The sequence below is a fragment of the Scyliorhinus torazame genome, chromosome 10 (genome assembly GCF_047496885.1).
Source record: "Scyliorhinus torazame isolate Kashiwa2021f chromosome 10, sScyTor2.1, whole genome shotgun sequence".
Lineage (NCBI taxonomy): Eukaryota > Metazoa > Chordata > Chondrichthyes > Carcharhiniformes > Scyliorhinidae > Scyliorhinus > Scyliorhinus torazame.
Genome location: NC_092716.1, coordinates 91,841,444 through 91,857,357, shown reverse-complemented (window position 1 = coordinate 91,857,357; position 15,914 = coordinate 91,841,444). Strand labels below are relative to the sequence as shown.

Below are 15,914 nucleotides of genomic sequence, written 5' to 3'. Positions count from 1 at the left end.
TGTAATCGTGTCACTCTCTAATGTCGATGAAACAGCACCCCCTCCCCTCCCCCTCTGTAATGTTGGGCAAACAGCAACACACCCCCCCCCCCCCCCCACAAAAAAAAAAACTTGAATGCACAGAACTCTTACGAATAAGAATGAGCAGGGTGCTTTATTTTGGTAGCTCGCCGGCCTGTTCGAGGGTTTTCCTTTCGATTAGGAACAAGTAGTGATTGAGGAGAGAGGCTAGCCTTGTACCGAGACGAATAGGTCGGGGTATTTGAGATTCTACTTGCACAGATAGGTACTTGTGTCTCTCTCTTCCCCTATACGTGTTTGCTGCTCCTGGAGCTTAAAGTGCACATGTTATCCACCCCCCCCCCCCCCCCAGAAAAGCAAATTAACTGCTGGAATCTGAAACACCAAATAGAAAATGCTGGACAATCTCAGCAGGTCTGATAGCATCTGGGGAGAGAGAGAAGGGAGCTAACGTTTCGAATCTGGATGACTCTTGTCAAAACATCATTAACCCTTCACAGTGGAAGTTTAACACCAGTGTTGATTAGCTGACAGTAGTTTTGAGCTCGTATGAGAACTTTTCTATCTCCTTTCACAACTTGGCATTATGCCAAACCACACTGTCTCCAACCAATGAGGTACATGAAGTGTAGTCACTGTTGTAATGTAGGAACACAACACTCAGATAACACGCTCACTTAAGATAATTGGCAAAGGAAGTAACAGGAAAAGTTGATTTTACACAGTGAGTGGTTAGGGTTGGGATTACACTGCCTGAGAGTGTGGTGGAGGCTTTCAAAAGAGAATTGGACAATGATTTAAAGAGAAAGAATTTCCAGGGCTGCAGGAAAAAGTTGAGGGAGTGGCACTAGGTGTCTTAATCCAGCAAAGAGTTTGTACCAGACCCGATGGGCCGAATGGCTTCCTTCTGTGCTGTAACTGATGTGCCAGAAACAGCAATGTGCCAGATAACTTGCTTCAGTGATGTTAATGAGGGGCAGACATTGACCAAGACACCAGACCAATTTCACTCCTCCTCTTCGAGTCTTTAAGTTCCTCCGCGAGGACAATGTTTCTTTATTACTTCACTGGAGTGTTAGCCTGGGTTTTGTGCTTAAATCCCTGACTTCTACTATCCAAAATATAATTCTCCATTCATGTATTAAGCATCTGTACCCAGCTCACAACATGATCTAAATGTTTAGGAGAAATATAGCTGGCTGCCATTTGCTTTTTCTTTAATCATTTTGAAATAGATCTGGCTGAGCCACAGGGAGCTTGGTTTCAGAACTTTAGAAAGGTGTCTTCGTGCAGGATAAAGCCAACGTGTTGAAGGAGCCGATAGTAACTTGTGCTTACATCCACTACTACAACTCAGTTTTTATTACATTTTGATCCAAAATGCAAACTGACACAAGTAGCAAGTGAGCTGTAACTAGTGTCAGCATAGCTGGTCAGTCTCACGTCTGACGTCTTGATTCAGAAGGTTGTGGTTATATTTACAGTCCAGAGTGATGGTGTAAAATATGCATTATTGATTCAACTGCCCGTTAGACACAGCAGCGATTGATAGCAGGCAGCCAGTCTGATAATGCCTACTTTACACTTTCTGAGAAAATGACCCCTCTGGACTAAAGTGTGTAATTTAGCATTGGCAGTACAGGACTAAGACAATGCTGCCTTGCCTTGCCTGCAGCAGCCCTGGAAATTCTTCCTCTTTAAATCATCGTCCAATTCACTTTTGAAAGCCTCCACCACACTCTCAGGCAGTGTAATCCCAACCCTAACCACTCACTGTGTAAAATCAACTTTTCCTCTGTTACTTACTTTGCCAATTATCTTAAGTGAGCGTGTTATCTGAGTGTTGTGTTCCTACATTACAACAGTGACTACACTTCATGTACCTCATTGGCTGGAGGCGATGTGGTTTGGGATAATGCCACGGTCATGAAAGAGGCTAGAAAAGTTCTTAATATCAGCTCAAAACTACTGACAGCTAATCAACACTGGTGTTCAACTTCCACTGTGACGGGTTAACTCTTCTAGACAAGATGTTAAATTGTCTGTCCCGGTGGCTCATCCAGATCCTAAGAACTAGGAGCAGGTGTAGGCCTTTTAGCCCCTTGAGCCTGCTCCGCCATTCAATAAGGTCACGGTCTTGACACCATTCTACTGCTTGCTCCCATAGCCCTCGACTCCCTTTTCAATCAGAAATCTACCTAACTTGACCTTAAATATATTCAATGACCCAGCCTCCACTGCTGTCTGGGAAGAGAATTCCAAAATCTAATGACCATCTGGGGAAAATAAATTCCTCCTCATCCCTGTCTTAAATCGGAGGCGCCTCATTTTTAAACTGTCCACTAGTTCTAGTCTCCCATACGAGGGGAAACATCCTCTCAGCATCCAACCTGTTCTCAGAATCTAAGTTTCAATAATCATTCTTCTAAGCTCCAAAGAACATATGTCCAACTTGCTCAATCTTTCCTCATAAGAACCCCACCCCACCCCTCATCCGAGGAATGCGCTTCGTGAAGCTGCCCTGAACTGCTTCCAATGTAAGTATGTTTATTCCTGAAGTAAGGAGACCAGAATTGTGCACTGTACTCGAGCTGTGGCCTAATCCATGCTCTGTACAGTTGTAGTCTACTTTTATTCTCCATTCTCCTTGCAATAAAGGGCAACATTGTTTTTGCCGCCTTAATTGTTTGTTCTGTGAGATGTTGGCACTCTTCAGGGAACAGCAATGAGTACTTCTGGTGTTGTGGGCAAAATGTTTCCTTTAGTGCAGGCCATCGCGAAAGGATTACCCGATCAATCATCAAAGCTACGTACTGCTTGTAGGACCTGCCGTGCACATTGACTGCCTACGTGCAGGGGTAACTGCACTTCAGATGTAATTCGGTGGGTTCTTACAAAACTTGGTGACACTTGAAGTTCTTTGCGCAGAATTAATTGAGGCAGTTAAGCAAGGGCAGTTTTTTTGATCAGTTAACTCATTTCTTATAAGTTGCGAGGTGGAATAATATCAGTCAAAATCAGTGCCTTAGCTTTGGAACTGAACTGTTTCCAGAACCTGTTTAAGTTGGAGTTGGGAGCGTGTGACTGCAGTTCAGGTCACGTGCTGTTAATTTGTATTGCTGCGTGCTGTATCTAAGTGCCAGCAAGCAGTAGGAAGGGCTGTATATTTTTACTGTTAATTTTCTGACATTTCCTAATATTTGCAGTTGTTTGCAAATTTTACGCTTTGCTTAATTCTGCAGCTGGCAGGGTGAAGAATGTCGATGCTTGTAGTTGTAATATTTTCTACACTGTCTTTTACCGGTATCAATCATTTCTGCTTTGTATACTCGATAAAATCCATTCTGCATTGCTTCATTCAAAGGATAGTGGAAATTTACAAATCTCTGCCCTGAAATGGGCTGGGTCAGTTAGAAAACCTCGACTGTGACAGAATTTTATTAGAAAGGATATTCGTGATTATAGAACTGTTGCTCTGTTTACTTGCTATAAATATGGCGGTTAATAAGGTCGCCTTTCTTAATCCTAATTATGAGTATGCTTTCAGAGTCGCCAGGTATCTCTCGATACCGCCACAAGGTTCAACCAGAATACCGATCAAAGAGCCTACACCAGTTAATTAGTTCAAAGCCAATGGTACTTTATTTACACACAGTGTGATTTACTCATGCACAATAACACTACAGGCTAAACTATATCTATCACTAACACCTATACTTAACTTCGGGTGCCCACTTAGGTCAGAGGAACGACGGCCGTTGTTCGGATCTGGGCCTGTTGGGTTCGAAGGGGTAACAGGAGAACAGCTAAGGTCGTCCGCCTGGTAGCGAGCGTTGACCTTGAACTTACTTGCTTCTGGTGGTGCTGGTGGAAGGATCTCTCCACTTGAGAGCCGAATCCAAGAGAGTGAACCTTTCGTGGGGGTTCCTTCTTATACTTGGAGGGGCTTCGCGAGCTTTTAGGCGGGCCTTAAACTTGGTCCCAATAATTGGGCAGCTTCTTGATCATTGTCATCGATCTAAGCCAATAACGGGGATGGTGCCTTGATGGCTGGGGGTGTCCTAAGTGGCTGTTGGCCTTGCTTTTCGTGTCTTCTGGTTGGGGTAATGGCGCTGGAATGTCTGAGACGGTATCGGCTACCTGAGCATTAGTCCTTTGTTCCTCGGAGATGGGCCATCAATATGTAAACCAACCCAGAGTTTCGATTCCGTCTGCTGACTGCCTTTCAAATATACATTCAGGCTCTGTGCCTGCTTGTTGCTTTGTATTGTCCATTTTTCCCTATAGCCTCTGCGAGTGTCCATTTTGTGTACTGAAAGTGGCCATCCCAGATGGCTACAGAACCAGCGAGGGTCGATAGTCATGACCAGTCATGATCTAATTGAACGGTGGTACCAGCTCGAGGAGCTGAATGGCCTGTTTCTGTACCTATGTTCCTATAAACCTCTAATGCAGGGTCCTCCCCCTGGTCAGTCTATTTTTCCAGCCAATTTGTGTTCTTGCTTGTCGAGATTAGGAATCAGTGTTACAGTATACCCAATTCTGTACTGTCTCCGAGGCTGCTCACTAAGAACCCCGTGAGGGCTGCTGTAAAATGGTGAAATATCAGGAGTCTGAAGACATTGAGGAAGTTAGGAGCAAGCACAGGAATTGGGTGAAACCTTTTTACCCAATGGATGATAAAATTGTAAAATGAACTGTGACTGAGCTGTGACTGCAAGCCATTGATGTAGATTGGGACAATTAATAATAATCTTTATTATTGTCGCAAGTAGGTTTACATTAACACTGCAAAGAAGTTACTGTGAAAAGCCCCTAGTCGCCACTCTCTGGCGCCTGTTCAGGTACACTGAGGGAGAATTCAGAATGTCCAAATGACCTAACAACACTTCTTTCGGGACTCGCGGAACGAAACCGGAGCACCCGGAGGAAACCCACACAGACACGGCGAACGTCCTAAAAGGTTTACCCCATATTCTCAAACTATGACTCCTAATTCTGGACTCTCCCACCATCGGGAACATTCTTTCTGAATCTACTCTGCCTAATCCTGTTAGAATTTTGTAAGTTTTTATGAGATCCCCTTTCATTCTTCTCAACTCCAGTCAATACTTTTAGTCTCTCCTCACATGACAGTCCCACCATCCCAGGAATCAGCCTGGTAAATGTAGAACATATAACTTAGTGCAGAAGGAGGCCATTCGGCCCATTGAGTCTGCACCGACCCACTTAAGCCCTCACTTCCACCCTATCCTCGTAACCCAATAACCCCTCCTAACCTTTTTTGGACACTTGAGGTCAATTTAGCATGGCCAATCCACCTAACCTGCAAAACTTTGGACTGTGGGAGGAAACCGGAGCACCCGGACGAAACCCACGCAGCCACGGGGAGAATGCACAGACAGTGACCCATGCCAGGAATCGAACCTGGAACCCTGGCACTGTGAAGCAACAGTGCTAATCACTGTGCTAGAATGGGTATGTAAGAAGAATTGATGTAGGTGGGGTTGTTCCAACAAGCAGAGCGCAAGACTTAGTGAATCTATTTATCAGTACAGTCCGAATCTATGAATAAAACTTAGGATCTGGAAACTGATGTCACATTCTTAACCACGTCTAGCATCAGTTTATCTTTCTTTAAAATCATTTTGTTTTGAACTCCCTGAGCCACTCAGATTGGAGAAGTCCCATGCCTGATCAGAGAAATTCCACGATTGATCTTTGCTCAATATAGAACGATCTGATCTCAGTCAGATGTGGTCAAAGTAATACAACTGGCCCCCACGCCTTGGCCATAAAGAAGACCAATGATAATAGGTCCTCTATCTTTACAAAGATTGGTAGCCGAATCATTAACTCGCTGTCTTGGTTTTCAGAAGTGAAAATAGTAAGCCCCACAATCCTAGAGGTGCTTACGCTTTAAACCTGTCCTTATTGAAACAGTACGTACAAGAAGCTGGGTTCTTGAAACTAGCGAAGCATTTCATTTTTTTATCTCGGGGGGGGTTTATCTGTCTTTGGCATCACTCTCCGAAAAAAAAAGTCTCTCTTCCTGGAACTGTGTCTCTCTTCATCTCCCATTCCCGGCATCCTCCTGCTTTCTCTCTCTGCTTTCCCATTCATCTCTCTTGCTCGCCCACACTTCTCCATTCTGTGTCTACCTCTGCCTTTCTTTCACTCGTCCATCTGCCTCCCCTCTCTGTTGTACATTATGGGAAGGCGGTGGAATAATGATATTGTTGCTGGACCAGTAATCCAGTGACCCAGGGTAATGTCGTGGGAATCCCACCACTGCACATGGTGACATTTGAATTCAATAAAAATCTGAAATTTTAAAACCGAGTGAAGATCACAGAACCATTGTCAAACTCAAACCCACCTGGTTCACTAATGTTCTTTAGGGCAGGAAATCTGACTTCCATACCTGGTCTGGTACATCTTCATGTGAGTCCAGATCCGCAGCAATGTGGCTGACTCTTAAATGCCCCCCTGAAATGGCTCAGCAAGCCACTTATTTCAAGGGCAATTAGGGATGGACAATAAAGTGATGCCCACATCCCACACAGTAAGTAATGAACTCCTCTATCTATAGTTGACTGTAGAGAGACAATCTATTATTTAGAGAGGAACTGGGCATGTTTGTTTAATTGACAATTATTTCCTCAAGTTAGCTACTCTTGGGTTCCTATCTTTTTTAAAAAACATTTTTATTCTCCTCCTTTTTCACATTTTCTCCCAGATTTACACCCACCAACAATAACCAATAATCAGCAACAAATATGTCAATCCCCATAACAATAACAACGATTCCATCCTCCCACCAACCCCCAAACATCAGCCCGCATGGTTACATAAACAAATGACAAAAAGGAATCCGGGATTACCCATAGTCACCCTTAATACAGCCCCCCCCCCCCCCCCCCCCCCCCCCCCCCCCCCCCCTTAATACAGCCCCCCCCCCCCCCCCCCCCCCCCCCCACCCAACTAATGTTCGATGTTATCCAGTTCTTGAAAGTGCATGATGAATAATGCCCATGAATTGTAGAACCCCTCCGTCCTTCCCCTCAGTTCAAACTTAACCTTCTCAAGAGTCAAGTATTACAACAGGTCCCCCCGCCACGCCAGGGCACAGGGTGGAGAGGCTGCTCTCCATCCCAGCAGGATCCGCCTTCGGGCGATCAACGAGGCGAAGGCTACGATATCTGCCTCCGCACCCGTTTCCAACCCTGGCTGGTCCGACACCCCGAATATGGCCTCCCGGGGACCCGGGTCCAGTTTCACCACCTTGGAAATTACCCTAAAAAAACTCCTTCCAGTAATCCTCTAGCTTTGGACGGGACCAAAACATATGAACGTGGTTAGCGCCCCCCCCCCCCCCAATCTTCTACTCCTTCAAAGAATCGGCTCATCCTCGCCCTCGTTAGGTGTGCTCTGTATACCACCTTCAGCTGTATCAGCCCCAACCTCGCGCACGAGGTGGATGCATTCACTCTCCGGAGCACCTCACACCAGACCCCCTCCTCTGTGACCTCTCCCAACTCTTCCGCCCACTTTGCTTTCATCCCTTCCAGTGGTGCCTTATCCTCTTCCAAAATAGCTCCGTATAGCTCCGTACACCGCTGACACTACCCCCTTCTCCAGTCTCCTTGTCGTCAGCACCTCCTCCAGCAATGTGGAGGCCGGTTCCTCCGGGAAGCTCTGTATCTCCTTTCTGGCAAAATCTCGAAACTGCATGTATCTAAACATTTCTCCCTGCTCCAAGGTTCCTATCTTTTAAAGAAAACATCTGCACAGCTTCATCTCATTGGCATCAGGAATGTGTGTGTTGGGGGAGTTCTTGGCTGGGGGGTGGGTGCGCTAAGATTGTTTCTTGTTAGCTCTGTGTACCATAGCCATGTGTAGTAAATGGGCCGCATCCTGCTACTCACTATTTCACAAGGATCCCAGCTAAAAGAGCTGTATTGCAGGCTGAACCCTGTGTTCCTGGAAAGGAAGCAAGCTATTCCTACATTGCAACAGTGGTTACACTTTAAAGGTACTTCATTGGCTCTTAAGCACTCTGGGCCTTCCTGGGGTTGTGAACAGTGCTATATAAATGTAGGCCTGTCTTTCTTGAATTTGGAGCAGCAAGGAAAGAGGGTGGGGCTCGAACAGAGCAGAATTTATGGAATTCCAGAGTTGGTGAGGTCACGTTAAGATCTGGAGAGAAGACAGATGTTTTAACAGCAGTGCACAGCTTGGCACCAGGTAACTGATCAAATAGCCTTTTAACCTCATGGGATTACATTGAGCTAGTCAGAACAGATCTTTTATGTATGGGAGATCTCCTATAATGTTGCTAACATAGATTTTAAGACAAAGATAGATACCTTTCTAAAGAATAAAGGGATTCGGGGATATGGTGTATGGGCCGGAGAGTGGAGCTGAGTCCACAAAGATCAGCCATGATCTCATTGAATGGTGGAGCAGGCTCGAGGGGCCAGATGGCCTACTCCTGTTCCTAGTTCTTATTAGTTACAATTTTAGTGGACTAGTTTGAAGCTGCTTAATGTGGCCTACCCCTGGGAAAATGGCCTAAACTAGCAAATCTGAGTAATAGTCACTGCCTGGAAGCTCCTTACATAAACTAAAGGGCATCAAATATGAGAAGCATGCACGACGCACATCTCTCCCTGGTAACTAGCAAAGAAGAAGCCATATTTACAACCTTTAGATGTGATGCCAACCTCCAGACCCACCCCGACCTGCACTCCTGGTCAACACAATCCTGTTCAGTGAATGAAGCATTGATATAGCAGCACGTCAGAGATTAGAACTTTCCAATTGGTGCTGATGGAGGGATGTTTCCTGCTTAAAGTGACCATTGTACCTAAATCTATCCTGTGGCATTAAATTTCAGACTTGCCAAAAAGGTGTATGATATTTCAATTTTCTCATGACTGTATATTTCCATTCGGAAGTCCATGGCTGTGTGGGGTCCATGGCTGTGTGGGGTATCAGGAATTCGGAAGTCATTTTTTTCTTCAATCCTTCCCCCTCACCCTTTTTTTAAAAGAAAAAGAAATACTAACCCACCAAGATGCATAAAGAACAAATACTATTCATGTCTGGATTTGTGGCTCATTGAAGACAAAGTTCTTAATTCTTTGCGTTAGTTATGATCTTTCAACTGTGTGAATGTTACAACAGCAGTGCTAGAAACAGCTGCAAATGGAAGGAGGGGGTGCGCTTGGGGACAATTGACCATCATCCAAAGCTAAGTAGCAGGTGGTGACCAAAGTTCCAACTTTATTCCTACCCTTTTCTGATGGACAGACATCTATGATGGAAAAAGGAATGAACTTGCATTTGTAGAACACCTTTTGCAACCATAAGGTGTCCAGAGCTCTCTCCAGCCAATTAATTACATTTTGAAGTGTTAATGTGGGAAACACGGCAGCGATTTTGCACACAACAATGGGAAACACGGCAGCCATTTTGTACATAGCAAGGTTCCACAAACGGTAATGTAATAATGGTGATGATCTGTTTTAGTGGTGTTGGATGAACAATTAAACTATTGGAAGGAGCACCTGGAGAAAACGCCCCAGCTTATCTTCAGAATAGTGCCGGGGGTGTTTTATGTCCACCCAAAAAGGCAAACACAACCTTGAATTAATGTTGCACCTGACAGTACTGCACTGGGGTACTCGGCCTAGAACATTGTTACTGGATTGGAGCCTGAACCCAAATACTACTAACTCAGAAGCACGAGTGCCACTACTGACACCCGAGAAGAGCTGAAGTGTGAACTCGACAGAATAGGGTTGGAAGAGCAGAGGGTGCAGACGATAGCACTGGGTTGCTAACAGCTAGATTTGGTGTGATATTACTATAAAATAAAATTGGTACTTATTCCATTGATTCAATACTGAATTAATTCATCTTTATTTTAATAATCTTTATTAGTGTCACAAGTAGGCTTACATTAACATTGCAACAAAGTTACTGTGAAAATCCTCTCGTCGCCACACTCCAGCGCCTGTTCAGGTACACAAATGGAGAATTCAGAATGTCCAATTCACCTAACAGCACGTATTTTGGGACTTGTGAGAGGAAACCGGAGCACCCGGAAGAAACCTGCGCAGACACTGGGAGAACGTGCAGACCCCACACAGACTGTGACCCAAGCCGGGTATTGAACCTGGGACCCTGCCGCTGTGAAGCAACAGGGCTAACCACTGCTACCTGGGTTGTGCTGATCTGTCAGGTCAGAAACATTGGCTTTGGGTGGGAAGAATCTCCTTTTTTAAAAGATTCTTTTGTGGGATCTGGGAATCACTGGCTCGGTTGGTGTTCATTGCTCTCCCCTAATTGCCCTTGAGGAGGTGGTATTAAGCCACCTTCTTGAACAGCTTCAGCCAACCTGATGATGGTAACGCGATCATTAGAAACAGGGGCGCGATTCCGGCCCGGAGGGTTGGAGAATAGCCGTTCACGCTGGAAATCTGGCGCGACGGCTGTCCGTGATTCTCCGGGGGCCCCGCCAGTCGCGCGTGCGCATTCGACACTGCGCCGGTCAGGGGCAGTTGGAAGAGGCTCCTGCGCCAATTCTCTGCGGTCGACCAGCCAAGTTCCCGCCAGCGTGGTTCACATCTGGTACCACCCGGCGGGAGCTCGGACCCGCGGCTGCTGTGGCGGTCCTGGCGGGGGGAATCTGACTCCGGGAGGGGGGCCTCAGCGGTAGCCAGGCCCACAATCTGGGGTCACCGATCGGCGGGCCATCGCGATTTGGTGGGGGGGGGGGGACCTACCTTCCTACGCGCGGGCCCACTGTCTGGGTCTGCCATGGCGGCGCCTGCGCCGAAGTGGACCGCCGCGCACATGCCCGCTTGCAGCCGCATGCGCGTTCTGGACAACAGGACCCCGCCGGCAGCCAGAGCTGCAGGACGCACGCCGGGGCCCTGCTAGCCCCCTGGAAAATGGCGAATCACCCCAGACTTTCGAGGAAAAAGTCCGGAGTGATTCTCGCCCCTTTTCCATCGGGCATGGGGACTTAGTCCCCAAAAGGGGGAATCCCGCCCAGGAATAGGACATTCAGTCCATCAAGCCTGCTTCATGTTCAGTAAAGTCATGGCTGATCTGATAGAGACCCTAACTCCAATTGTCTGCCTGCCCCACTTAAACCTTTCTGCCAAGTCTTTAATTACATGACAACCCCTTTGTTCTAAGAGTCAACTCAATGAACCGTAACACCTACACATGTTACCTACACTTAACACCTGTTCGGGCAGGAGTTTGACTGACAACTGTGAAGAAACAAATGATTTATAATTCCAAAGTCAGGATGGTTTCCTGGGAGGGTAGGTAATAAATGATATAAATGGGGTGGATAGAGATATTAGTCTGTGCTGACTGGACTTTCTGAAATGCTCCCAGAGGAATTCCTTTTGCAGCCGCCTTTGTCACGCATGCACTAATAAATCTGTTTCATTTTTGTGTTAAAAGATGAGCCTGGGGTCCAGCAGCAAACAGGGCCATGCACTTCAGTATGACTGACTGTTACATAAACGGCAGGTTTTCATAATTGCATGTCACTGGGCAGCACGGTGGCGCAGTGGGTTAGCCCTGCTGCCTCACGGCGCCGATGTCCCAGGTTCGATCCCGGCTCTGGGTCACTGACCATGTGAAGTTTGCACATTCTCCCGGTGTTTGCGTGGGTTTCACCCCCACAACCCAAGATGTGCAGGCTAGGTGGATTAGCCACGGTAAATTGCCCTTTAATTGGAAAAAATGAATTGGTTACTCTAAATTTCTAAAAGAAAAAAAAAAAAATTTTAAGAATAATAATTGCATGTCACTAAGGGGAAATTAAATTGGCAGGGAATTTAGATGAATTTCCTCATTGGAAATATTGCTCTCCCTCAGATTTTAGGTCCAACAATATGTGGAATGAAAGGACCCTTTGAACTGGTTTTAACCCCGTCACGTACTGCCTGTGGATAAAGGATTAATAGTGCAACGTTTGCCATGAATGCCTATTGGTTACAATATTTGAGCTTTTTACCTGCACATTTATCTCGGGTGATAGGGGAGGGAGTCAAATCCCATCAGCAGAACAGGTGGACAATGAACTAGAACCTGAACCTTTGTGTATGCCTCAGGACTACCCCTTACTCTGGGCTGCCCAGCTCATTCATGCTCGTGTTCAAAAAGCTGTCCAGCTTATTTGTAGGTAAGATCCTTCCACCTCGCATAGTGAATACAGAGTATTCATGAGAAATATGTTGTTGGAAAACAAATCAAAAAACAACCCAGGAGGAGTTAAAATAGATTTCTCTGAAAATTAGACCTTTTTAATCAGTAAGAGAATCCAGGGTTATGGGGATGAGGCCCGAGCCCAGGATTATCATATCCGATCTGTTATGATCTCCTTGAATGGTGGAGCAATGGCCTACATCTTGTGGTCTATTAGCAAGACTTCTAAAGGAAATGGCCTTGTGCTGACTTCCCACTGTGTAATTGGCACATCATTTCGAACAAGGTCCAATGATCCATGCGTCGTGAGTTTTTTTTTTTAATAAACTTAGAGGACCCAATTCATTTTTTCCAATTAAGGGGCAATTTAGCATGGCCAGTCCACCTACCCTGTGCATCTTTGGGTTGTGAGGCTGAAACCCACAAAAACACGGGGAGAATGTGCAAACTCCACACGGACAGTGCCCCAGAGCCGGGATCGAACCTGGGACCTCAGTGCCGTGAGCAGCAGTGCTAATCACTGCGCCACCGTGCTGCCCAATGTATCGTGAGTTGAGTGGAATTAACTGAAGTTAAAACAGCATTGCCGCTCCTTTCTTCAAAAAGCTAATGGACGCTATCATGTCTGATCGTCGGAGTAAATCTACAGTTAACTGTCCAGTTTATTTGTAGATAAGATACTTTCACTAGCATCGTGAATACACATTATTCATGAGAAATTTTATCTTGCAGCTTTTAATATTGAGATGTTGTTTTGAATTACACCCCATGTGAGAGTGCCTAAATCCTTCATCACAGGAAGAATCACAAAGCTGATCCTACCATCAGCTGGTAAATACAAATGTGGAATTTGCAGTCAGGGTCACTGGTAATGATGTGATCGAGTGCATTGGCTGACCAATTGCCATTGGCCCTCCCCAAGCCCAGGGCCAGTGAGGCCATGAGCAGCACTTTGACTGCCATCTAATTGAGGTCAGTTGATTCTGCACCGACCCAACAAACAGACATGAGGCTTTCCTGAGCCATCGAGAGAGTTGTAAAAAGAAAACCTGGACTAGTAATCCAGAGATGTCTTTTCTTGACACAACTTGTTCGCAACTATTTCTAACATGTGACATCAATTGCCAGATCATAATGGGATTTTTATCACCCATTTGGCACAGGTCTATGTGAGTGAGTTCTTGCTAGAGCCCTTTAAAGCCTCTGATTCCAGTGTTAAATATTTGGCCTGGAGAGTGGTCAACCCACTTTATAGGAGTGCATTATTTACTCTGTATATTGATGCACTTAACAGCTAAGTACACAACAGAAAACATAGGAAAGCACCTGTCGTCATCCTGTGGTTTTCCTGCTCTTATTGGTAATGCACTACAATGTTGAGTAACTTGCTCTCAACATATTGCAAATGTTTGATTGCATTGCTGCTGTTGTATAAGTCAACTTGTCTTGCTGTTAGAGCAGGGTTTCATAATGTTGGCAGATCAAGGCAGCATTATCTTAAGAAGCATCTTTTTGCAAGAAGCTCACTCATTCTAAAAGTATTTTATTCAAATTTTAACATTTTCCCGAACTAAACAAGACAAAAATATTGCCCTAAATACAATAAATCCTGCACCAATCCCCCAACAGTTGACGGTAATTATCTCTCCGGAATGCAAGATCAATAAACTCCATTTCTTGTGGAACCTCTCATCTGACCCGGGCAAATTTCACCTTCTCAAGATGTAAGAACTCTATTAGATCCCCCACCCATGCCAAGGCACAGGGCAGCTCCCTCATTCTTAACTGTACATATTTCTCGTGTGGACCAAATCTTGTAGCCATTTGCCTAAAAGTAGAAGATCGGATCTTTCCAGACCACCCCAGGCAAATATGTTCCATCTTGATAAAAGACTTTTAAAATATAAGCAGAATGCTGGAAATCTTAAATAAAAGTCTGGCAGCATCTGTGGCGAGAGAAAAACAGAGTTTACATTTTGAGTCCATTATGACTTGGTGATCTTTGGGATCAGTCTGATTGCAGTCCTAAATATTTATGCCCAGTCTTGGAGTACCCCCTGCTATCACACGACCAGTCCCACGCACTGACCCAGTCGGAGAGCACAGTCATGTAAGAGATCTCTGTCATAATGTACACCAGTATATCATGGTGCAGACACACACTGATGGACACACAGTGGGACCAATCAACACTCACAACACCGCAGCCAATCACCAGTGAGAGCACACTCACTATAAAGACAGGGGGCATCAGAGTTCCTGCTCATTCGAGCTGCAGCTAGCTAGGAGGACAGAGCACACAGCCTGCAGCACAGACATTCACCATGTGCTGAGTGCATCGACTGGTTAGGACAAGGCAAAGGTCTTTAGTTAAAGCTAGTATTGTGTTAACCCACAGTCAGAGTATGTTACAACAGTTAATGATTCAATAAAATAGTGTTGCACTATTTCAAGTGTTGGTGACCTGTGTTCCACGTATCCAGAGCACCCAACACAGCATGATACCAGGAGTTGAGCGATATTAGCACTTCTTAGACCTACCTGCAAGTGATCTGCCTTCTGCCAGCATTCCGTCATCCTACAATATGGACAACATCAGCCCGCCGCCGCCACTCCGTATCGCCGGCAACCTCGGGGCCAACTGGAAGATATTCAAACAGCGCTTCCAGCTCTTCCTTGAAGCCACAGATGGGGAGGACGCCTCGGATACCAGGAAGATTGCTCTTCTCCTCTCCACGGCCAGGGACCATGCCATCCACGTTTTCAATTCTCTCACCTTTGCGGATGATGAAGATAAAACAAAGTTCAAGACGGTCTTCCTCAAGTTTGACACTCACTGCAGCATAGAGGTGAATGAAAGTTTCGAACGCTACATGTTCCAACAGCGTTTGCAGGGTAAGGATGAACCTTTCCAATCCTTTCTCGCGCACCTCCGCATCCTTGTGCAGTCTTGCAGCTACAGGCCCACCTCCGACTCCATGATACGCGACCAGATCGTTTTCGGCGTTCAGTCGGACCCCCGCTGCCACCAGCTCCTCAAGGTAAAGCAACTCCTCCTAGCGACCGCCATTGAGACCTGTGTCTTACACAAAAACGCCACGAGTCAGTATTCCCACATCCAAGCGGCTGAAACGGCGCGACAAGGTCCCCACGAGGCGGAACGGGTCCAAGCGATTGAGCAACTCCAGGGCCTCAGACTGGATGAGGGCGGCCATTTTGCATGCTTTTCACGGGCTCCTGCGCTGTTGCGCACCAAACGAGGGGACGGCGACGTCGAAGAACGTAATGCGCAGGCGCGCGCCACTCACGACCGCACCGTGCATGCGCGGTGGCGCAGCGAACGTGCTGACGCTACGCCTTGCGCCAACTGTGGGTCCGCCCATTTAAAACGCCAATGCCCTCCCAAATCTCGACGATGCCTAAGATGGGGCAGACTTGGCCACTATGCTGCATTCTGCCGAGCAGCTCAGCCTGCCAATTCATATCGCTTCAGCCAGCCTCGCAGGAATGTCCGGGCAATTCAACCCACGTTCACCGAGTCCGATGCGGACCTCCCACACAGCAGTGACACCGAGGACCCGAAGGCGCCTTTTCGAGTCGGTGTTGTGACAAAAAACAGGCTGTCCCCGAAGCAAAGACACCAGCCGCTGTCGATA

The 15,914-nt window shown here is 46.3% G+C and overlaps 1 protein-coding gene across 1 annotated transcript in view; it reads left to right on the top strand.

Moving 5' to 3' along the window:
• The first annotated feature begins 7,926 nt into the window (after positions 1 to 7,926).
• The window catches only part of pla2g15 (phospholipase A2, group XV), a 49,786-nt gene continuing 41,798 nt past the window's right edge, over positions 7,927 to 15,914 (top strand). Inside the window, exon 1 of the mRNA XM_072517661.1 lies at positions 7,927 to 8,056. Coding sequence (XP_072373762.1) covers positions 7,927 to 8,056 — 130 coding nt within the window. The remainder of the gene's footprint in view (positions 8,057 to 15,914) is intronic.